General features: G+C 47.7%; 1 protein-coding gene across 3 annotated transcripts in view; it reads right to left on the bottom strand.

Annotated features, from left to right (window-relative positions):
- LOC149336344 (solute carrier family 2, facilitated glucose transporter member 10-like) overlaps positions 1-25,261 on the bottom strand; it is a 93,470-nt gene that overhangs the window by 26,754 nt on the left and 41,455 nt on the right. For 2 of the 3 annotated variants that reach the window (XM_089552834.1, XM_089552833.1), the window contains exon 2: positions 5,036-5,257. In XM_089552834.1, coding sequence (XP_089408960.1) covers positions 5,036-5,257 — 222 coding nt within the window. Of the gene's footprint in view, positions 1-5,035; positions 5,258-9,622; positions 11,870-25,261 lie in introns of those variants that run through there. The other variant, XM_089552832.1, reaches the window with a different exon arrangement.

Below are 25,261 nucleotides of genomic sequence, written 5' to 3'. Positions count from 1 at the left end.
AGGAATCGCAGAACGTTGTTTTCTGGGAGTTCGCTCGTTATTTCTAGTCCTTTTAGTTCTTCTTTGAAAACGCCAATGATTTGGCCAACGTGCTGTTGCTGTCGTGCTGTCTCGTCCTCTTTATAAAGATTTAGATAGACATCTACATAATGGAACACCTTAATGATGCTTGTCACTTGAATAGCAGTCATAAGACTTCTGTCAATACGCGCCAGAAACAAATCACTCAGAATGGGGGTGAGCGAAGACCCGATGCATATCCCCTCCCGCTGAATGTAGAAACTATCCTTATGACTAATGATGGTGGATTGTAGGTAGCTCGTTAATAATTCCATAAAATTTCCTTTCGACATGCCGCAAGAGTTCTGAAATTTCACCACGCCGCGTCGGTCAATGCATTCTTCGACTTCTCTGCACACCATATTCTGCGGGAGAGAGTAGTACAAGTCTTTTACATCTATCGATAAGCCACTCACGTTGAGCTGTCAGGAACCCTGAAGAAAGTCGTCCACGCTTTGACGCTTGCGTATCAGGAACGGGTCGTCCACCGTGAGTTCGGTGAGGGCCCGTTGTAAAAAACCGCCCACAATGCTCTGCCAGGTTCTTTTTTCCGACACAATGGCTCTGAAAGGACACTCTACTGTCAGACTTGTCTCTTCGCACTTGCTTACGGCAGAGGCCATCTTCGTCAGGCACATATCCTCAGCATCCCGTCATCCGTCCCGTCACGCATCAAGGGATGCATCAGCATCCCTTCCATTTCACTTCGCGACAGCGAAATTAATTATCTGTGTATGAATGCATAATCTCATGCCACGTGGTTTCTTGTCTATCCCGCCTTCCCTCTTTCTCGTTTTCTTCTTTTTTCTTCTTTCTTGCACGAACGAGAGGTATTTAACCGGTGAACGTGCAATAAAACTTGGTTGATAGTCAGCGTCGTGTCCCTCTCTCTGCTTCGTCCCCGTTTGCGCTGTTTTTAGCCTCAGATCATGCACCAACCAGCCCAAATTTCCACCCTTTTGGTGTACAGTCCTTGCAGTACTGTAGTGCTCGTCTGGCACCTTCCCTATTCTTCAGACCTTCTGAATACTTCTTCAAAAATCTTCAAGAGTGAAGCGTGAAAGCAGGGAGGCTAACCAGTAGGATGTCCTAGTTGGCTACGCTGTACTAGGATGAAAGGGATGAGGGGATGTAAAAGGCAATAGAAAGAGCAGTGTGTTGTGGCGGTTTAATGGCACCTAGGCAGCTAAGGCTGTCATGCGCCAAGCACAGGAAAGAGCAAGGAAAGAGCAAGTAGAGAGTTGAAGTAAGGATTAAGGACTTCAGGCAAGAATGTGCCTGCTGCTGAGTCGCAACCAGTCGTTCGAACACTATCGATGGATCAATCAATCGATCAATCAATCAATCAATCAGTAAACCAATCAATCCGCTATTCAGTCAACGTTTATGTCCTCTTGAAAGAAATACCAAAGGACTAAAAGCTAAATGCCCACAGGAGCCTGAACTGGCCAGCATTCACGGCTGACGAAACTTGCCCAAGAAGGATACAGGGCTAATTTGGATATCGGTATCCCTACCGGTTTGGGCAATGAAAATCTTTAACGTTGCCAAATATGTGATTCAAACCAGGCGGACCGGGGCTAAGCTAAGCTCCCCCTTTCGACCATGTAGCACCTGTGGCGAAGGTTCTTCTGGGAGTGAATGCTCTTGTGATACAAGCGGGTATACGTGCGGTTGGTAAGAATCTACTTCGGCACGAATTTCAGGGTACTAGCTTCACTTTGGGTCCCGAACTTCATCGCAACTTACTACGCACAGCGCGCTTTCTCAGTCTTTTCCACACACAGGCGTACACACGCTCCCAACTAACGCTGTGTTTTAATGGCACGCATTACACAGTCATGAGTTGCTTCTTTTGTTAAATGCTATCCTTTCTTCAACTCATTTGTCATTCTATTGATGGGGGCGATCGAAAGACAGCTGATGGGAAGAGATTAGAAGGTCTTCTGGTATAGAGCTTGCAGGGGCAAGGGAAATGCGGCGGTAAGGGCTAAATGACGGTGATATTGACAGTAACCAATAACGTCATCTTACCGCAGCGCGTCGCTATCAAAGCATGGCAATACTGACGGGCAAGGTTGTGTACTATTGAGGAGTACTCACTCAAAGGACCGTGGCTCAGAGTTAACGTTAATCCAACTTGGATCCCTTAACAACTCTTTGAGAAGTAACGAAGGTGGTGGTGGTGGTGGTGAAAAACATTTATAGTGCAATAAATATTTACAGAGAGGTGATTGGGGTAGGCCCTATTGGCCCTTTCCCCTAACAATACTAGGTGGAGCCCCTATTCCGGGGCCCCATTGGCAAGCAACGCCGCCCGCGTCCGGTGAACTAAGGCCTTTTGGGTCTTTAGGTCCTGACAGCCGAGCAGGGCCGCCTCCCAGTCCTCTCTGGTGGGGTTGGGGTTGGGGGGGATAGATGGGTTTGATTGACACACCCAAACCATGTGGAAGGTGTCAGCCACCTCCCCAGAGAACTGGCACGTGCCATCAAAGGATGCGTTGAAATGTTTAAGTACCGCCGGGCACAGTACAGTGTTAGTAAGAATTTTGATCAGGAGGCGCTCATCAGCGCGATCCAGTCCCTTACAAGCGGCCGGGTAGCGCCGGTGCTCCTCCTTGTAGTAATCGGTGATGTGTTTGAATGTAAGGGCCAGATTGTCTGATTGGGAGTAGCCGTCCAAGGACAGGGAGATAGCCCGGGGAGAGAGTGCGCGGGCGGCCTGATCGGCCTGTTCGTTTCCCTGGAGGCCCTGGTGACCGGGCGCCCAAATCAGGTTGCGTGGAGTTGGATCTTCGTATCGGCAGCTATATTCCAATATGCGCCAGGCAAGCGGGGGAGCCCAGCCCAACTCATAGTTCCGACAGGCCCCTCGCGAGTCGGTGATGGTGTGTTTCTACTTGGGAGTAGTGAGAGCCAGAGCAATGGCAATCTCCTCCGCGTGTGTTGCGCTGTAGGCTTTGAAAGTGAGCCCGTTAACTGTGTTTGTGTTGTGTACGACTGCGGCAGTGTACCACACCCCGTGGTGTGGGCCGGCAACGTCCACGTAATTCACATGTTCTTGGTTACCGTAGTATCGCGCCAACGCTTCCGCGCGCGCCTGGCGACGACCGCTATGGTCTTCTCTGGACATGTTGCGGGGAAGGGTCGGACCCGGAGGGCGCGTCTCCAGGGTTCTGGCACTCTCTCCCTTTCCTCAATATGGTAGTCATGTTTGATGTGTAGCCGGTCCAAGAGGCGGCGACCGGACGTGGTCTGTGCAGACGCGTGTATTGATTGACTAAGTGGGCTTCTCGAAGCTCCCGGAATGTGTTTACCACACCCAAGGCCAGAAGTCGCTGGTAATGTCGGCTCGAGGAGCGGAAGAATAGGTCGCGATCGAAGAGCACGTCATCGAGGCTGCAGGAGCTGGAACTTGCACAGAGTGTGTGCGTGTGTGTGTGTGTGTGCGGGTGGGGGGGGGGGGGGGGATTGAATGAAGGCAGAAAAATAAAGTGCATGGTCCTGTTCACTGGATCCGAACGGGACGCTATCGCTGCCTCGTACGGATAGGAAAGGTTGAAATAATGAAGACGAGAAAAAAAATAGTACAGACGGACGTCGCAGTCGTCTTCTCCGAAGCGATGACGACGGTGCCGGCGGCAATAGCTAGATAGTCATGCATCCCCTCAGAGTACGCGAAGCAATGGGACTTAATAGATGTGTGTCATATTCCCGTCACCCGTCACACTCCAACCTGGCATGCAATTAGATAGCAGATTTTTTCTTTTTTTTCTTCCATCGTCTCAGGAAATGCGCTGCTCGCGTAGACTAAATGTGATTTAAAAGCCCAGGGTTCTCATCCTACGCCCATCTAGTTACATATTGAGCAACCAGGGGGACGCCCCGAGCATTCTGCCGGGAACGAGAAATGATGTCTTCATTTACAGCAGGTGAGGTAGCTCGCAATGAAAAAAAAGACGTTCGGTAGCAGCTCATTACCAGTGTATTTGGCATAGCTGCTTCCTATATATAAAAAAAAAGATATTTAAATGAAGCTGTTACACGGGTGGGCCTCTTCAGTGAGGCGCATTTCGTTAGGCCATTGCTGACTTGAACCAAAAAAGTGCGGACAGATTTCACATGTTGTAATTTCTTTTCTGCTCTTTTGTAATGAAATATAAATATCTTTTTATCTCTGCGTTAGGTTTTGTCTGCGGGTGCCAGATGAATCTGCGGGCGCCAAATGAATCTTCATATAAAAGTGGCCGATAACTAAGCTGGAATAAAAAAGAAACTCTAATGAGACCTCGTTACGCTAGGTATAATATCTTTTCACATTTTCAACATGAGGCATCTGTGAGGCGGGCAGTGCACAATCGTATCGAACATCCTTACACTACAAAAGGATGTTGAAAGGGGAGTTATTCACGGCAAAATTCGGCTGCTACAGAACTAGAAGCGACAAGAGAAGGTTGTAGTTCATGCATAGTCCGCAGCGTCTTCACCTTTTTGTGTGGTTTAAAACTTTCGCAACTGCTAAGAAAGGTTCTACAAAGTCTCCTGCGTCGTCTTAAGTTGGCCTGCTTAGTCAAAGCTGATACCTCAGTGCCATCACCATTAACCAATGATTGCCGTCCAGTTCGGCTGCTTGTCGGCTAAAAACGCAGATCAGTGGGGCTGTGCCTTCAACCCTAATTACTTGCTTAAGTCTGCAAATTACTCGTCACTAGTGCTTCTTTGGCATCAACAGCCGTTGACCTCCGCAGCTGCTCCCTCGTCAGCCAGCTCTTACACTCTTAACAGGAATACGCCTATATGGGGGGAGTAAAAAGAGAATAAGCTGTCCTCGAGCTCTAAAGGAGGGCTTACTCTCTGTTTACACCTTTCTGTTCAGAGTGTTTAGTAAAGCTGCCTGTACTCGGCTGTCTCTCGGCGTTACTAGGCCGCCGACAGCGGCCGTCACGCGAACGATGGCTTAGTGCGGGCGGCTCACCGGAGTCGTAGCCGAAAAGGATGCCCCCCAAGGAGGCGATGCCAGCCGCCAGCAGCACGGGAAGGAAGGATCTGTCTTTGGTTCCGGCCTGTGCCTGACTCGCAGGAGCCGCTGCGTTCGTTCCGCCGGTCGGCGTCTTGTTAGCATCGCGCTCTTTCTCGCTGCTTGCAGGTGGCTTCGATGGCAGATCCCCACACACGGACTGGGCCTTCGGTGTGGCTGCTGCATTAAGAATAGAAAAGAAAACCATACGTTCCGTTTACTAACGAGATTCGGTAAACGTACGGAGAGCGTATGAATGGAGGAAATCATCAGTTGAGTCATGCATTGCTTCCCGTCAGTAGAGGGTGGGTCAAAAGATCTCAGGCCACAGGGCCTGCTTTTGGGCCATGCAGGAGCTCAGTTTCGACACCCCCGAAGCACACTATGTCTGTCGTGGGTCGAAGAAGGATCGTTCTAACCTCTGAAATAAATGGTAGATTTACAGGGATCCTAAGTGCCTGTCTATAACGCTTCAAAGCAGTCCACCCCTTGGCCTGACAACTTATGACCAACCCTGTACAGCCGCGGCCATAAGTGACCGGAGCACGCTATTGCGTTCGAAGTGCAATCACGCTTTCTCCATTGGTAGTGAAGAAGGGTTGTTTGTCTATAAGAAAGCCTACCGACCTCCTCTAGCAGCATGCGCGTACCACTGCTTGAAATTTCAATTAGGTGACGCGGGAAAAATATTCGAAGAAAGTTGCGTGCTCCGTTTACTTTTGTCCGCGCCTGTACGTATTGACACTCCTGAAATGGGAAGGAGATGCTTGGCAGCGTAAATGAAGAACACAGAGGGAAACCAACTGAGTAAAAACGACGGAGAATGAGTGCATTTCCGTGTATGTGCCGTGTATGTGTGCTTCAGAACCCTCCTCCTAGGCATGTACAAGCAGGCCCAACATCAAGTCCTTCTAATGGGAAGGAGCCGCTTGCAGTCTCAAGACCAGGTAACAGAACTGCGCCACAAATTGTCGACCTTAATTAATCATCCATGAACGGCTACGCAGGCGCGATTGCACGCAGTTTAGCCTCAGGCAAGTTCGGCCTTTAGCTTACAATCACCTCATTTGCAGCTTCGACCTGCAGGTACCGCAGGGTCACGGGCAATTTGCCAAGAATCTCGTGTGCCCTGACACCACGGACCAGAACAGAAATGCACTGAACGCAGCAGACCCTCTTCCAAGATTGTGCATGTTCTCAACTAAGTTGTCAACAGAGGCTGAGACTTCGCACGGTCTCTCCTTTCTGTTGAACGTTTTACGTCTGCCTCAAAGGTGCCTAACTATTACAAGTGAAATATTTACGCAACTGAGCCCATAGCGAATTCGAAGGTTTTTCTTAGCGTGTGCTTCACCTAGCCATGTCCAACATCCTTGGACAAAAATTTCTAATAATGAAAAATTGTTAGTTATTGTTATGGAAATATTGAAGGTAATGGTTCATTGTTCGATGTGTAGCAAAATCTTTCTTTTATGCAATGAAGCAGTTTAGACTTCCTTTGAAGCAGTTAAGCGTGAAGCACTTAAGACTGCCATAGAAAACCAATAAGGAATACTGTTGGTTATCGCAAAAACGTTAAGAGCAAAAAAAAATGGAAGCCTGTTGGCGAAAGATCTGCGGATATATTGATTGTTACTGTTAAACTTACAATATATGAAAAAATTGCACTCATAAACTCATTCCCGTTCAAAAATGCCTTTGCCCAGAATTATTGGGTATGAGTGATTTATTCCTTTAATTCGAATCAGAAACCCGCCAAACATTCGAAATAGGAAGCTTTTTTGGGTGGTTAGCTAAGGAAAGCATTAACAATAAATAATATTCCCCACAGCAGTGAGCTTGGCAGAACGTCTGTCAGCATTTCATGCAGAGAGATTTTGTCACCTGCAAAAATTGTTTTTGGGAGTCTGTAGCGCCATGCGCACATTCCGAATAAAACTAATTCTTATTCCCTAGGGTGTTTATTCAGAAAACGTTGTTATTTTACGTTACATTTTCTAACCATTGTGAGGTTTTGTAAACAATTCCATACATGCTGGCGGGAAATTAATAGCTGCTGCTTTGCCTTGCGCAGCCAACAAATTGGCTTTCTTCTGTCCTTAATATACTATATAGGTGCACAAATATTTGTAATAAATCGAAATAACATGCAGTGATTGAAAGAATTCAGAAAGTTTCCGGCCATTTTCTGCAAGCAGCGACTAACGGTTCGACTAAACGTGATTAACTCGGTGATGCCGGCTAAGTCTGATGCCCCTACTGAACATAATGATACACCCATTTCGTGCCTAGTAAATAAATATTGCGTTCCAAGCAGCAGCAAATAAAGATAGACGCCACGAAGTTGTACGGTCCACCTGGGAAGTGCTGTCTGGCGGTGTAACTTTTTTTCTTCTCTTACACAGTTGAATCTTTTATTAAATGATATAGTAGCTTATTTTTCGTCGCGGTAACAACTTTGGATGATAAATAAAATAAGTAAATCCGCATAAACGTGTTTTATTTTATGTCGTACAACTGAAATTCCGTGAGCGTGGCAAGGTGCGGCTGGCGGAAATTCCTTAAGACTCAAAGACATTCGTGCTATTTTTCTGAAATAGTGGGTCCCAAATACACGCACACAAATTTAAGATTCTTCTCGATAGTAGAACGTTATGAATGTCTGAAAGCGTTATGTATTAACGGCTCGCCACTAGCCTATGCATTCACGCCGATGTTAACCTGTTTAAAGGGCAGCTGCAGCACTTTTTTTGAGAATTTCGCGATATTCAAGGACTCAAATCTATAGAAGTTATAGGTAAAGCCTGCCAAGTGTTTTTGCACTAGCATTTAAAATAGTGACGTAATCGACGATGAAATTTTGCGCTTCTCCTCACTTCACCGGAGGAGTGCAGGGAAATTCAGCGTGACGTCACGGAAGGTATGATTTTAAATTACCGCTGTCGTCAGCCGCACCCTGCCCTGACTCGTTAGACACTGCCAAACAACTCTCGGCACGGTTTGCCCTCTGTGGCGTTGTTTATTTTTCCTTCTAAGCAGGCGTTTGTGCGTTAGAAATGTACCGATGCCTACGATGATGTCATCATAAGCCCCTCACTTAGCGTTGTGCGGTGCGGAGAAGCTTGAAGGTCGTCCGGATTTTAATCGGCGATTACTTCGCTATATCAAGTGCTTCACTGTTCACTTTGTGTGTACCGTGCTCAAAGTTATTAATGCAATATTCCAGATAATACATTCAGAAAGAGCTGCCCTTCCATCACTGCCAACCGGGAGGAAAAATGCGATGTTCGTTGCATGAAAGGCAAATCAGAGAGTTGCACACAGCCGCAAAGGCTATTATTCCAAGATTGCATTTTCCTCTTAGCTCATTAGAAATGTTTAAAGATAAAAAGGCAACTAAGAGCCGATTGCGTGCTTATATTTTTCCCGGTCTGTTTTTTTCCCCAACAAAATGAAAATATACAAAAGAGTAGCATAAGAATACTATCTGTGATGGCATGAAAGCAACAACATTTGCCGCGCATTCAACGCTCTTGCTTCACCAAAGTGGTCTTCTAACACCAAGCTAACCGCTCAAGCATAATCACACGCATGCGGCATTGAAATGAAGGCGTTATATCAAAAGTTGCTTTTAATACCCCTACTCGATCGTCTGCATAGGGGTAGTTTCCTACCATCATTTCCCCTTTGACAAATGTTTGAGTTGACAAGAAAAAAAGAAAGAAAGGAAGAAAAAAAGAAAGAAAGGAAGAAAGAAAGGAAGAAAGAAGGGAAGAAAGAAAGAAAGAAAGAGAAAAGAAAGGAGGAAAGAAAGGGAAGAGGAAGGGAAAAAAGAAAGAAGAAAGGAAGGAAAGGAGGAAAGAAAGAGATAAAGAAGGAAAGAAAGAAATAAAGAAAGAAAGAAGGTAAGAAAGAGAGAAAGAAATAAAGAAAGAAAGAAGGTAAGAAAGAGAGAAAGGAAGAAAGAAGGAAAGAAAGAAAGCAAGAAAGAGAGAAAGAAAGAAAGACAGGAAGAAGGAAAGAAAGAAAGGAAGAAAGAAGGAAAGAAAGAAAGAAAGAAAGAAGGAAAGAAGGAAAGAAAGAAGGAAAGAAAGGAAGGAAGAAAGAAAAAAGAAAAAAGAAGGAAAGAAAGAAAGAAAGAAAGGAAGAGAGAAAGAAAGAAAGAAAGAAAGAAAGAAAGAAAGAAAGAAAGAAAGAAAGAAAGAAAGAAAGAAAGAAAGAAAGAAAGAAAGAAAGAAAGAAAGAAAGAAAGAAAGAAAGAAAGGACACAACGATCTACTATACCAGCGCGTCCTTGAGTCTCATACGCATGCGGAAGTCTGCAATCTACTTGTGCAAACCACCCTCGTACCCACAAATTGTCATTGTAAGCGCACATAGAGCGAAATCAATATTTATAAACTTTCCCGGAATTGCGCAACATAATTGCGCGGCTTCGCGAAGCCCAACCTAATGCATCTAACGTATCTGAAGCTAGCTAGCAAAGTATCGCAGTTTGAGCTCTTGCGGGAATCGCCGATAACACGCTTTGTGGACGTCACTCACCGCTTCCTAAAAACGGCTCGCTCGCTCGGAGCTCGTCCAAGACGCGCAGCAGCCGAGCGTCCGCCTCGGGGCGAGTGTTCATGACTCGCAGCTGGAGGGGGGGAAGCCGCGCGCAGGTTGCGAAGAGGCCTCAGTAACAAGAAAACAAGCAACACACACAATAAAAAACTACGTCAAAAGAGAGAGCAGAGTTGATGGTAGCACAGTTGTCGGGGGGCTTGCCTTTCCCGTAGCGTTGCTATAGGGCTGACGAGGTCGGTTCGCCGCAGCTGTGATGGGGCACGCCCCCTCTCCTCTAACATTCGATCAGTCTTAGTCTTTTTTAGCGCCGTTCGAGCTTGGTAGCACGCCAAACGCGTGCACGAACTTTGAATCTTGCGAGCCTTGTGGCGTAACTCTGTGGTTTGCAGAGTTTGCCTAATCTTTCATCGAGATACGCGGAGGTATGATCGATTAAAGTTCTCTTCTTGTGTACTTATTCTGTCGCTTCTAACGTGCCCAGCGTCGTTGGTGGTCGTCAAAGTGGTTGGTTATGAGGATAAATGCGAGGTGGCTTCGCAATATGAGGAAAGTGGTGGTGAAAGGTATAGTCGCCGGCATTCGACGGGCTTCACGTTGGTCGAAACATTTTTCGACACCACCTTTTTTTTTGGTTAACAGCAGAACATTGCTGGGTGGGTATTGCCCAGACGGACAAAGCTGCACGCGAATCGTTCAGTGAACTTTCTCTGCTTGGTCCAGCGATGATGCCTTAAACAGTTGCGCAGTGTCCGCTGGTAATCGCTTCTCTGTTTCTTTTTGATAACGACTGCGGGAGTTAACTCGTAATATTTTCTATTATGATACGACGTTGTGGAGGTTCCCTGTTGTAGTAATGGTCAATGGACGTCTGCAAGCTTCTTCTATCCGGGCAGCGTGCTTCCAAATCAAACACTTGTAACCGCTCCTGGAAAGGTTGGACTTGCTAGCAAATATTTTCCAACTGTCTTGATGCAAATTCGCAGCTCGTCGAAGTGAAAATTACGATTTCACGACGTTAAGACGTGCTACAGCTGTATTACGGGACGGAGATGGTAGCCCGCTTTGGAAGAAGCTTCCCACGTCGTTTGATTGACCACGGCAACTTGTTCAGGAGAGAACTGCGTTCGACAATGCTATACGTTGCTGAACGACTGCGTGTGCATTTTTTTTCAGTGATTTTCAGTGGCTTACTTGAACTGACAACACCGAGGTATCATCCCAGGATGTGCGGTCAGTTGCAGTTAGAAAAAAAAAGGGTAGATGCTAAAGCTCTACGCACGCCTAAGTAGTTCTTCTCACTCTGGTTCAACGCAAAAGTCAGCACTCGTTGCAAATCGGCGTTCAGCGTCCTAGCAGAATCTTATCACGTTTCTTCAAGGTGGAAGCTCAGGTAACAATCGGTGGCCTTCTCCAGTGATCCCCAGACACCAACTGAAGAATCACTTGCCCAGAGCTTCCTGGTCGTATGCGCTCGTATTTTGTTGACTTGAGACTGTGCTTCCACACACCTTGGATCTAAGGTACATACCGGCGTATATCCTGAACTCCCCCAGGAATTGTCAAGACGTCCCTTTGCCTCTATCCAAGCCAGACGTTTCTCAAGGTCAGCCGACGATCAGATGGTAGAACCTGTGTCCGAGCCAGAAGATACGTGTGCAAACTCCGTCGTCCTGGACGGACCTCAAGGTGACGATGACCAGTGACGCATCTGTGGCACAACCTTCGGTTTCAGGGGGACTAATCTACCGCCGCACGTGAGCCTGGAGAGACATCTGAATGCTCCGTTGTCCCTGACGCGACGAACCAAGAAACTCGCCGTACTTCACGGACTCTCGGAGATCTTCTGCAAGCCCAGGACAGTGGTGCCAACCAGCGGTGAAGCTGCCCGGCAACGGATGTGTCGACGGTCGTGATCCCACTACGCTGGTCCTGAGACCGTTTTCAAGCGCGCTTCTTCCACAGGCGTCGGTGTCGGCAGCGACCGGCTTGGCGGCAGAGTGAAAAGAAGTCGGACGATGCAGCCAGCGACCCTACTGCGCGGTCGCTCCTTGCGCCATATCGTGCGAAGGGTTTTCTTTTTACTCGCCGCCTCTTTTCTTGGCGCGTTCCGGCGTTCGAGTGAGAGAGCCGCCCGTATCAGCTCGGCGGAGACGACGAGAGGTCTCCAAGAACACGAGCATCGCGCGAAGCACTGCGCAGCGGGCATCGGTCAAGCAGCCGCCGCAGGTAGCGGTTGGGGAAAAAAAAAAAGGCCTGAGACACGCGGGCTTCCAGCGATAAGGACGTGAGAGCATGCAAAACGGAGATAAAGCATTTCGTTTGTTTGCTGACCCCCCCCCCCCCCCCCCCCCCTTTTGTAAGTTGTGTAACGTACTCCTTGTGGTTATCCGTGCTTACTGTTCCTGGCCTAACTCCAACTGGTTACAGTCTGTGCGACCTGCAAGTCGTAACGCTGATGGCTCTGAGGATTTTCCATACAACGCCCCGGTTATGTATACAACGGAACGGTAGAGTATTACGTGCGGTAGATGTATTTATTTAGATTGCGCACTCTTATATCTTTGCCCATTTTTTTTTTGTTCAAGCATAAGCTGCCTTGAGTGAAGCTTACTCTGAACCCGTTGATAAACCGCGCCTCAGGGGACCAGTACCGTGCGTGCGATGAGCACAAACACCAATAGTCCATGAAGAGTACGGATGGTGTTCGTTTTCAGCGCACTCTCTCGTACAACGCCGAGTCACATCTGCAAGTACTGAGCGGGTATGGTTTCAAGGCGCCTGAGTTTTATAGCGCTAGTGATAAGGAGTTCTCCCTACTCTTCTTGAACGTACTCCTGGCACTCAAGGTTATCTTTTGATTGCATGTTTGCGCTTTGTCTCAAGGGCGAGGTACGTGGACGCAATGCGCATTTTCACCTTTGCTAAGCACAAACATCAGCGTACGTTTTCCCTGTATAGACAAAGATGCGCCTTTATGTAGGCAGGATAACGTATAAGGGTAACATTTCAAATTAGTAACATCATAATTTTATAGCAATATGTTTACTTAAATAGCAGCATAGATTAGCATAAAGTTTCAGGGAGGATGTAGAACCATTATACAACTGAAGAGCAAATCGGCGAATGCACATCAAGGGAGACCCTCCAGTCAATGGCGTCGACCGACTGTCACGACGTCGTGCCTAATCCCCTTGCATTCGCTAGCCTGACAACGCAGGAGCTTTCATGCACAGGTGATTAACCACGTCTTCAGTGAATCATCAGCGACGTTCTGACAACCGGTTGACGCCATTGCCTGAACGGCCACCTTTGAGGGCAATTAGTAGTTTCGTTCTTGAGTTGTATTCGGCTACAGAAAGAACTCAACGGGAGCACAGCGCAGGCTAAGAAGCGGCCATTAGCTTAATGTTAATGGCCCTTGGAGATAAAATGCTACACTACCCTTGGAGATAGAGCAACTCAATACTAAGTGCGCCGGCTCTTTCTACTTGCAAGCCGCATCCGTTAAATAATGGCAAAAGCTGCATTCGCGGTTTATATTCACGCTTACACAAGATCAGTAAGATCGGGTTACTCTACCAAAGGCAACTGACAAAGCATACTCGGATGACAAGCCACGCTCATGCGACAGAGATAAAAGTCCTCGCTCAAGTGGTCGTCATAACAGCTGGGGACTCCGAGTGTTCAACATTCTCAGCGGCATGGGAGATTCAGGAGTATACCGCATTCACCCGACGATGTCGCCTATAGTATATTGCCGAAGAAACTTGTCAATATTTCATGCGATTGTATTTGTTCTAACTGCTTTACTAGCCTCTGTTTGGATGAGCTCATGAATAAATAATAATGAAAACGAAAACAAGCATTATTTAATGCAGGAGATAGAGGCACGATCGAACGCGCTAAGAAAATGTCGGTAGCATGCGGACACGAAACCCGGCTGTCGCACTTCATCGTGCGAGTGCGCCAGGAGCCGCATACTTTTGGGAAATGTATGAATCGAGGATGTCTCGATCTCCAGCTGCACTTCTCAGCACATAGAGGAAAATAATAAATATCTGAGCAGGCTAGTTTTCAATGTATGGCAGCGCATATGTAACCAGCTCAAATTAACTTTTAAAGAAACTCCACAACTATTCAAGAATGAAACCCACGTCCGTGGTAGATTGATGTTCACGGCCGTTCCAGAGAGCTTACACTAATAGCGGGCCCTTCTATAGCAGCCTCGGCCTTTACCCTCATTGCGCAATGCTTTTGCTCATCTTAATAAATATACCTTACAAATAAATTGAGGTGATATGGATGCCGGCTCACTCGGGGAATCCGGGAAACGAGGCGGCCCACAACATGGCTTGAGGTTTCGTCAACCGAGTCGGTGGGTCGTCTGTATCCATGGATTACTCCAAGGAGGCGCTGGCATCTTTTCATGATATTACAACTCATTACAAATTGGAAAGACACAAATTTCCACCCCCTGACAAAACGTTGAATAAGGCACAAGAGACCACCTGGAGGAGACTCCAAACGAGGTCCTTTCTTACCCCCTATCTATTATCAAAAATGTACCCGGATGACTATATCCCCGAGTGCAGGTTCTGTGGCGAAACCGCCACGTATGACCACATACTATGGCAATGTAAAGAAGAACCTCCACCAGAGGATCTTCCTTCTGTTGTGCGATTGTAGGCTTTGCTGGTGAGCTCGGACCCGGGCATTCAAGCCTTGGCCACCGAGTGGGCCGCTCAGGTCGCCGCCAGCCATGGTTTGGTGGCCATCTAGCGCGGACCGTCTCCATCTGCATTTTTGACGGACTAAATGTTTTCAAATCCAATCCACAGCGCTAAAGAAAGACCAGCACACAGAGAGACAATGAACAGGAACACCACCCACTCAGTCCATTTCCAACTTGCGTACTCATCTTACTTTAGCATTGTAGAACTTTTCCTTTATTAAGAATGAACCAAATAGCTCAGCAACTGGTTTTATTGAATTTTTGCTAATTTATTCGTCCGTTTTATTTTCCGTGACAACAACCAGTATACATCGTCACAGCGCCAGAGAAGAGCGCAGCTTACATGTCACTTGCCTGTGCCAACAGTCAAGCACGAGTTTTGCGTTTCACAAAGTATACTGCGAACGCGAACGACCTTGTTAAAGCACGCCTACATGGACGCGAACAACTGAAGCAGAGAGCAGCAGAAACACATGTAAAAGCGTCCCTGGGTTCGCGGCGCGACACGTCAACACTGTTTGACACAATATACCGTTAACTCGAACGAAGCCCTTACGTAATCGCATGAAAACGCCAACCGCGTCGGCGGTGTTGTTCGCGTGCTCCAGGGGATCTTCTCAAGCGTTGAGCATATGCCCAGGGGTCGAATTACGGAACGATCACAATCTCAAAACAGTTACAAAAGAGTCGCGAAGCCATGTTTCTATTGGTCGGCACGGACTGGCGGACATATCGACTAATAGGAGCGGGTGCTAATAGATGCGTTTGGGCGAGGCTAGTTCTTTGATCGTTTTTAAATTCAGTCCCAGCTCTGGCACCCGCGTTAGTCTTCTTGGCCAAACGAACTAAGTTTCCGCTAGAACTACAAAGTCGTATACTGACCCTAGAGCAAAAGCGGCATCCACAGTTCCATGCAAACCCTCTCCACGTCTTTGCTAACCGTGTTGACAGCCATTATAGGGCCACCTTCTGACAGCCGGCCATTACTTTGAGCATACCATACACGAGGCGTACTAACCTGGCAAAATCGACATTTCCCGACCAACCGGAGTATCCGGGTTCGAACCCGACCGCGGCGGCCGCGTTTCGATGGAGGCGAAACGCAAGAGGCGCCCGTGTGCTGTGCGATGTCAGTGCACGTTAAAGATCCCCAGGTGATCGAAATTATTCCAGAGACCTCCACTACGGCACCTCTTTCTCTCTTTCTTCTTTCACTCCCACCTTCCTCCCTTCCCTTACGGCGCGGTTCAGGTGACCGCCGAGATATGTGAGAAAGATACTGCGCCATTTCCTTTCATCAAAAAACCAATTTACCAATGTACCACGTGTCGCTGACCTCTACCTCCACCTTGAACTGAAACTCGCATGCAACGCACCTTCACCGTTTCTAAGACCTAAATGTTCAGGATCAAAAAAGAAAAAAAAGCTATTCTCTTTGATCAGATTTCAGCGCTTGTCGAAGAAGTTTTCAGTATTTCTCTATATGCAATTTTTTCGTTAAAAAGCGAGCTGCGTTGTTCAAAGGCCAGCGGAAAACTACTGCGGTACCAGAATGGCTCAGGAGTGTGGTTAGTATAATATCCTCTCTACTCTTCAGCCGACAGCGTTAATACTGCAGGAGAGATTGCAGAAAGCCATCATCGTGCTAAAAGGGGGTTTTCAGACCCTTCCTTTCTCATTGGTGCCATTTTTCATCGTTTTTTGTTTCTCCAGATTTTTCAAGAACAGCAAAAGAGAGTAGAGATCACAGAGAAGTAGGAGCGTGGTTCACTACGGCAAGCCCGGCTTGTTTCCTTGCAAATTCTACGCGGAGTTCCGTTTTGTGCGCAGCATTACTGCATGGTTCGTGCGAGGCTTGCTCGACCCTTGACCAAGCCCATAAAGCGCATGACTGTCGGCAGTAACTTTCTTGCGCTTACGTAGCTGCGCTGGAGCTGCTGCCGGTTGTTACCGCGTAATTACGGTAATATTGCGAGACGGCCAAGCAGCTGGCGGATGCCTCGGCGTCGTAAGATCAATGCGCTGACAGTGCGGGGCTTACTGAGACTACTTTTTTTTTTAGCTCGAGACCACATCTGGCTCCCACTTCCTCGAACAATGGACAACGAGGCTTTCGAGCCGCCTTGAAACTACCGACGAAAAGAGTGAGATGACGGGCTAACAGGCACAACTCACGCGGTTGCGATGACACCTAGTACCCGGAATGATCTTTGCTCCTTTTAAATTTGCTGTTCTCTTGTAAAACTAAGTCTGTCAGACAAACTCCAAAAAACGTTAACACAACAACAGTGTCAACGACGGTGAAACCTCTCAGTATCTGCCATGCGCTGAATGAAATATGGTTTCATCACGGCGCTCGACAAGTTTGTCCAAATTATGAAAGGGCGCTATAGACTGACCAGAAGTGAACTACAAATTAATTGTTCATGAGAACATTGTATAAGCATGCTCTCTCTGTGCTCATCAAGTTAAGTGATGAAATTCCCAGGCGCGGTTCAGCATGGCCCAGTGAGTGTTGCTGCTTGCCTGACTTTCTTGCGTCTTTGCATTTTTCTCTTTTTATTTTAACGTGTGGTCGAGGGTTCATACTTTTAGCTCCTCGAATAAACTTTCATTTGGTAGTCACCGATTATGCCCGTCTTTCTTCTTTCCTTCTTCATTGTCTTGCAGGCTGCGTTTAAAACATTCTGGTGTCATCGTTTAAATGAACTTCCCGAATTATTTAACCGCATGATCGCGCTTTCCAGCCATTTTTGAACATGTCGACGTACGCCACAGCACGTACACAGGGAACACAATGGTTGACCGGTCCTTCAAGGTGTTCTAGAATGCCCACAAGTCGGTAAACCCAACTTCGATCACGTGCGCACATTACGCAATTTCAGTGATAAACGTCTGAGAACCTGTACGTCGCGTCCTGGCGGGCAGTTGAGGGTCAGCAGTTGTGAGGCAAGCATCTTGCGTTATCGAGAGTGTCGCCGAATTTGATAACCTTCGAAGATATTGTTGCACACATCGAAGCGACAGTTACGAGGGCTGGTAGTTTTATATATATGTATACAGCAAGGAGGGCAAAGTGCTTCACGGCCGCAACTTATTGCCACCGCTCACGCCATTACGTCTCTTATACTCGAGAGACTGCTGGAGCACCATATACACAGTGTGCTGACTTACGGCACCGCGGGTCAGCCATTTATTCAAAGAGGGTTGACCGCCGTTTTTTTGCAACATAATGAGACACAAGGGTGCTTCAGAATTGATTTATTTGTACTCTTTGTTCATTTTTTTCGTTTCTTTCTTTCTAATACTCCCTGTCTTCACAGTCAGAGACCCTGGCAGGGTTAAGCTACCAATTTAGTTTAGAACATCGTAAAGTTGGGCTAGTTGGATTGAACTATACATCATAAAGCTAAACAACGAATACGACAGAGAAGAAGACAAGACAGGCGCTATCTTTCAACTGTAGGATTATTCACCGAAGGTTATTCAACGGAAAGTTATCCCTTTTTGCGTGGATAAACCTTCAGTTGAAAGATAGCGCCTGTCTTGTCTTCTTCTCTGTCGTCTTCGTTGTTCGGCGCAAGGGTGTGTAGATTGTAAAACATTTTATTCGCCGGGAAGAGCTTGGCAAGAGGTCGCGTTAAGTGGTCGAGAGTACATAGCCCTCGACGACTTTGTCAGCCCACTCCACCGCCAAAACTTGCGTTCTGGGGTCAGAGCTAGCCAGCACGGTCTCCCACCGCTCGAGAGAAGGAGCTGTAACTAGATCACCCGGAGGTGGCTCTATTTTGCAGTCCCACAGGATGTGATCGTAGGTAGCACGTTGGCCACAGTGTTTGCAGTTTGGGTTGTAAAGATCTGGATAAATGCGCGCGAGGAGTGATGGGGTGCGTATCGATCTCGTCTGTAGACGACGCCACGTAACCTCTTGTTCTTTACTAAGTCTTTTGTCTGGAGGGGGGAAAATTCTCCTCTCTAGTTTAAAATGATTGGTGAGATCATGATATGTGATCATGGAGTCCTTCGTGAAATTCAGGGAGCCAGACTCATCCACTGCCCGGTCGACGAAACCTCGGGCTTTATTGTGGGCTGCCTCGTTCCCCGGATTCCCCGAATGGGCTGGGACCCATATCAATTCGGAATAATTTGGTGAGAATTTGGTTGCGTTAAGGATTCTAAGGGAGGTGTTTGTAATTCGCCCTTTAGCGAAATTATTGATACCCATTTTGGAATCGCTGAAGATGATGCTTCCTTGGGTATGCGCTAGGGCGAGGGCTATAGCCGCCTCTTCTGCCGTTTCAGAGGATTTCGTTTTGATTGTCGCCGAGACGATGTGGTCACCATTCTCGTTCACAACCACAATTGCAAAGGCATTGGTATTTTTGTATTCTGCTGCATCTACATAAAGTGTTCCAGCGCACTGTCTGTATTTGTTATGTAAGGCTTTGGCTCTTGCTTGTCTTCTACCCTCATGGTGTAAGGGGTGCATGTTTTTGGGGAGTGGTTTGATTAGTAGGGCCGTCCTATAGTCGCGGGGTAAGTCTACTTTAGCATCGTTATTCGTAGGTTGAAAGTTAATTCCGAGCCTGGTAAGAATACTCCTGCCAGTTCTGGAATTGGCTAATCGCGCTGTTTGAGCCATTAAATGGGCTTCTTTCAGTTCATTGTAGGTGTTATGTATTCCTAACCTCATAAGCCTTTCAGTTGAGGCATTTAGTGGGAGTCCTAACGCAGCCTTATAGGCCTGCCGTATCATACTATCCAATTTGTCCTTTTCTGCTTTCGAAAATTTGAGATAAGGGGTGGCATAGAGTATCCTGCTTAGCGCAAAGGCCTGCACTAGTCGGCATAAATCTCTTTCCCTCACCCCTTGTCTGCGGTTAGCTATGCGGCGGATTAATCGCGCCGTCGCTTCTACCGTGCGTTTTAGCTTAGTGAGTGTGTCAGTATTCTTTCCATTTGTCTGTAAATACAACCCCAGTATTCTCATGGTCTGTACCTCTTTGACAGATCGTCCATTAACATAGACGTTTATTTGCGGGGGGGTTGTCGTGGTACGCCTACCTCTTTGTTTACGACGGATCACTAAAAGTTCAGATTTTTGCTCAGAACAAGTGAGGCCGGATTCCCATGCGCATGCCTCAATGATGTCCACTGCTGCTTGGAGTGTGTCTTCTATGTAGCCTTCGCATCCTTTGGTTACCCAAAGTGTGATGTCATCTGCATAGAACGTGTGATGTAGGTCTGGTATTTGTGCCAGTTTGGGGGGAATTTTGATGAGGGAGAGGTTAAAAAGGAAAGGGGACAGGACGGAGCCCTGTGGCGTTCCTTTACTTCCTAGTGTGATTGGGGCGGACTCTATTGTTCCGACCGTTATCACTGCTGTTCTGTTAGTGAGGAAGGATCGGATGTAGTTGTACGTCCTTTCTCCGGGGTTGATTTCTGACAAGTTTGTCAAAATGGCTTTGTGGGTGACGTTGTCGAAAGCTTTAACAAGGTCTAAACCCAATATTGCTTTCGTTCCTGTTCCCTCGTCAGCTTCATTATGTCCTTGTTAAGCTGCAAGAGTATGTCCTGGGTAGATAGTTGGGCCCTGAATCCTAACATTGTTTCAGGTAGGAGGTTCATGTCCTCCGCATAGTTTTGGAGCCTATTGAGGATGACATGTTCCATGAGTTTGCCTAGGCATGATGTTAATGAAATTGGGCGTAGATTCTCAGTGCTGAGTTTCTTACCCGCTTTAGGAATAAAAGTGATTTTCGCGTGTTTCCACTCTGGTGGTATGTTGCCTGCATGCCAGTATTTGTTCATAAGGTCTGTAACCGCCGCGATCGACGTTGCGTCTAAGTTCCTGAGAGTCTTATTTGTTACTTTGTCTGGTCCTGCCGCAGATGTTGTCCGCAGTTTTCCAATTGCGTACCAGACCTCTGCGTCTGTGATGTCTGCGTCTAAATTTGGATTAGGAGTCCTCCGGTAGTCTGGTTGTGTGGTACCATCATCCGTGTTTAGATAACGTTCTGCTAGCTCTTTGATTAGGTCTTCAGTTGTACCCTCATATTTATGTATGAGTCTGTACAGTTGACTTTGTTGCACGGGACGTGTTTGTTCTGGGTCGAGCAGGTGTCTTAGAAGATGCCATGTCTTCTTATTTCCGAGCTGCCCATTGACGCTTTCACATATTTGGTTCCATTGTTGTTTTTGGAGAGTAAGTGTATGTTCCTCGATTCGCCTCTCGATTTCAGCGATCTTTTTGCGTAGTCGCTTGTTGTGTTTTTGCTTCTTCCAGCGTTTTTGGAGGCCTTTTTGTGCCTGCCACAGGTGTAACAGTTTTGAGTCTGCAATCTGCTCCTCCTTCTCAACTGGCACCACAACGCTAGTGGAGCTGACATCCTCATTCAGGGAGATAACCCAGTCGCTAAGGTTAGAGATCTCCTTTGGAGCTGTTTTGTCGCGAAGTTGCCTGAACTTGTCCCAATCCGTGGTTCGTATTTCTTTTGCTTTGTTTTTAAGTTTTGTCGTGGGGAAGGTGATGCTAAGGATGAAGTGATCACTACCAAGGTTTTGCCCGGTATTGACCCACTTTGCGTCCTTGACGTTTTTAGAGAGGGATAAGTCTGGAGATGTGTCGACACATACACTGTTACCCATGCGTGTGTGGTCGCTCGGGTTGTTTAGCGTTGTGAGCCCTAGTGACTGTATGATTTGCCAGAGCAGGTTCCCTTTAGGAGTTGCTTTGGCATATCCCCATGCTGGGTGTTGAGCGTTGAAGTCTCCCACAATTATTAGTTGAGCCCTAGCAGCCAGCTTTACTGTGTTTATCAACAAATGTGGGAGTCCATTGCCTTTGTTTCTGGGCGGGTTGTATACATTAAGGATGAAGAGATTTGAGTCTCCTTTTTGCCTTGGTACTATTTCAAGTAGGGTGTAATCTTCTTCCGAATCATTTATAAAATGTTGAATTGCGGTGATATTTCTATGCACCAGAGTGGCTGTGAAGGAGCCGGCTGCGTTACTAGTATCATAATGAGGTGGCAGATATGCTTTATAGCCTGGCAGTGTAGCCCTGCCGCTAGCTTCTTGCAATGCAATCACGTCTGGGGTTGTAACAGACGGTGCTTGTTGGATGTGGAGCTGCAAGTGGGCCCGCTTGCGGCGGAAGCCTCTGCAGTTCCATTGCCAAATTTCAAATTTTTGGCGTGGTGCCATGTTGGGTTATAGATGGTTGTGGCGTCGTGGACAGATCCAAGATGGGGGGGGGGTAGGCGGGCCTCGATAGTTGTAAGCCTATCCATTATTTGCTGCATACACGTGGTTATTTGGGATACCTGTCCCTCTAGTGTTGCAAAGCGAATATCTATCTCAGCAAATTTGGTAGTAACGAGGCCTTGGAAGGTTGCTTGTTCTGTTGATATAGCGCTAGTTCTCTCTGACAGAGTATTGATGTCGGCCCTGAGTTTGGTAGGCGCTTTCGATGGCTGCGGGGTGTCGGCTTCCGAAGCCTCGGCCTTTCGTTTGGATTCCTCGCCTTCTTTTGTAGGAAGCGGTCTTTTAGTTGCTATTCTGGCGTCTGTGTCCGTCGCGTTATGGGCCGAAGACTGGGACGCGGTGGAGGGAGTGTGGCAAATGGCGTCTGTTTCCATCGCAATATTGGTCGAAGCCTGGGACGCGGTGGGTGGCGTTCTAGCCGCAGTGGCATTCTGTACCTGATGCGCTTGTAACAGGCGTTTAATGTCAGCCAACTCTTTTTTAAGGCTGGCAATTTCTCTGTCTCGGGATTGTAGTTGTATCTGAAACTCCTTCTCTCGAGCGTCAATAGATTGGGAGGCCTCTGCTGGCCAGCTCACCTTTTTGTTGGAGCGGCTATCGCTGCGTCCGCGGCTCGAGCTTCGCTTGTCGTTCCCTGCTGGGTTCCCCAGGGGCGGGAAGGAGCTGGAGTTGTTCCGGCTGTGGCTGCCTCCTTTTCCGGTAGCACCCTGTTCCTTCTTCCTGGGCCTAGACTGGTGTCCGTGTAGTGATGAGTCGTTGTCCCCTTGCTTGGGTGCCTGGTTGCCATGGGGCGTTCCTTGTTTGTTCCTGTTGATCAGCCGGAATTTGCAGTTCCGGCTGCCTGTGTTGTGGCCCCCGTTGCAGACGATGCAGACGGGTTGGCAGGTTGGCTGTTCTCCCTCAGGTGGAGGCGAGTGATTTTCTCCGCAGCGGCGGCAAAGGTTCGTTGTAGGTTTGTAGCAGACGTCGGCCCGGTGTCCTACCCTCCTGCAGTTGTAGCATACTTCATGTTGCTCCCTGAAGGGGTGGACCCGAAAGACGCCGCACTGATAGATTACTTGGCTGGGTAGCTTCTTTCCAAAAAAGGTGATTTGTATTGTTCTGGACTGTCCGATCCTTCGGGCATCCACAACTTCTATTCCTTCGTTTCTGTTTCCGAAGCCTTGGCGAACCGCTTCGGGCGAGTCTCCCGCGTAGGCGTTGTAAATGACCCCTTTTACCGAGTCTTCGGGCGCCGCCACGTACGACGTAACGTTGTAGGTTTGACCTTGGAGGTTCAGTTTTTCAATCTTGGCGTATGCAGTCGCCCGTTGACGATCGGGCGTGCATAGCGTGAAGGTGTTGTTGGCCGTATTGACTCTGATAATGTCTTCATTCTTCACCGTATCATACGGCAGCCTGGACACCTCGCAGGCGCAGAAGAGTAGTAGTCCGGGCGCAAAGTCCCTCAGATTCCAACCTTGTGGTCGGCAGACGATTTTGTAATCATCGGTCGGTAAGCGCGGGAGAAGTGCTTTCTTGCTGAGTGCAAGTAGCTTTTTCCCGTTCTTTCGCGATGGAAAATTGGAATTAGACTTGCCTTGGCCGTGCCCCTGCGCAGGCTGGTCGTCGGTTGATGCGGGCCCTTTATTCTTCAGGCCTCGTTGTCGGTCGCGGTACCGAAGAATGGTTTCCCATTTTCCGTCCTCGAGCTCCGACGCTGATATCTTCTCGCCTTCCACGGCGTACTCCATCTTTGCAGGTCCCTGGGAGCTCAGTTCCCGGCGGAGAGGTGACGAGCTAGGTCGAGCTCGATGGCTAGGCCGGTAGTCAGCCGGCAATATGCCTAGGTGTCCGTAGATTGGTAAAATCCGGCTTCAGCAGGCACTGGACAATGGCCCGGATGTCGTCCAAAATATTCGAGCCCGAAGGCTGACTCTTTCTGCCGAAAAGTGGCTTCGAGGCGGGAGCCCATGCGAGACACGTCAGCACAGCTCCGTCCTCTTCCTCTTCCGGGTGTGTATGTTCTATAGAACATTTAGTGCGGCATCAAGTTCACACAAATTCCAAGAAATTTCATCATGTTGCTCGTCCTCTAACACAGCTATTAATGTATATAGAGGAACCACTTCAATGGAAAAAGAATGAAGGACAAAACAGCGGTAAAGCTTCTCGCTTCGTTGCGGGGTCTTAGTTTTCTGGGGCTCATGTAACGAGGACCCATTATTCAACCAGATATGATCCTTTCAACCAATATACAGCCTTCGTGAATTGCACGTGGGACACGGTGGGCATGCTTTCGTGCCCTAAGGATTCCACATATACCACCGGTGAGCCGGTGAGCGGAAGCCTCTGCACAGTAGTATGCGCAGTGACATCTATGTCATGGACTGTGTTTTTGGAGCACTTGCAGCAGGGTCACGTGGGTCAGATCGATTGTACTGACACCACATTAAGAGTTAGCTCCATTCTTCAGAAAGCAGCGCGAAAGGCGACCAAACAAAGGAAAGCACAAGCTGATGGGCGAGTTGGTTATTCATTGTTTGATTTGAAGCAGCGCAAGGCCGAAAGCCAAAGAAGAGAAGAAGCGCTGTGTTGTCCGTTTCTTTCTCTGCTCTCTTCTTTGGCTTTCGGCCTTGCGCTGCTTCAAATCAAACAAACAAAGGAAGGCACAGGAGACAGGAACAGCACCCGTCCTGCGTGTTTACTTCTTCTAGTCGTTTTTCGCGCTTTGCTTTGAAAAATCAGCCTGCACCAACTGCCCAGGCTTCTACAATAGTTACAGAGGTGAGCCGCTGAAAGCAAGAAATAAGCACCGAGCTCGCAACAAGCGCTCTCTGGCAGTCGAGTTCCTTCACACACGACGGGCACACCTCCATACTACCACGCGTATTCTTTCTCTGTAATAGTTAAAAAACGCAAGATAATGAACATGAGATGCTAAACTCCTACAGTTCGATTACCGAGTCCGTTTTGAAAGCAGATCGCGTATAGCCGATCGCAGTGTCACCATTGATTAATGATTGATTGATTGATTGATTGATTGATTGATTGATTGATTGATTGATTGATTGATTGATTGATTGATTAATCGATCGATCGACTGATTGATTGACTGGCTGGCTGACTGACTGGCTGACTGACTGATTGGCTGATTGATTCGATCGAACGATCTACGACTTAATCATTGAAAGCGTTTGTGCTCAGTAGGCCACTGTAGGCCCACTGAAGTGTAGGGGAATTTTTCCGGGTTTTCTGTGTCCACTTAACTGGAACCTTCCTCGCCACCAGTGCGTCGAGTGTACTGACTGTATGCGTTCAAGCACTGCATGTCCAGGAAGCGTCATAGGGAAAAATCGCAAGCCCACGGTGCCAGCTCAAGGAAATGGCTGTCTTGTAAGCGTGTGGTCACAGAAGACGGCGCCTGATCGACCGTAAAAACTGCGCTCGTGAGTAATGAGTACCAACTTGTACGAACAAAAGTTACAGCAAGAATGACCGTGTTTTCTTTTTCCTTTGTTATATTTTGCGACGTCTTTCCTTAACGCGGTTGCCGAAAGCGGTTTAATAGCGGTGATCATTTTAAGACAATCAGCGGTATTTATTATCTACCATTCAAAAATATTTTTGCATGTTTAAAA

This window comes from Amblyomma mixtum, chromosome 7 (genome assembly GCF_055824585.1).
Source record: "Amblyomma mixtum isolate Tamu chromosome 7, ASM5582458v1, whole genome shotgun sequence".
NCBI lineage: Eukaryota > Metazoa > Arthropoda > Arachnida > Ixodida > Ixodidae > Amblyomma > Amblyomma mixtum.
The sequence above is the reverse complement of the archived record's forward strand: the minus strand, read 5'-3'. Positions and strand labels throughout refer to the sequence as shown.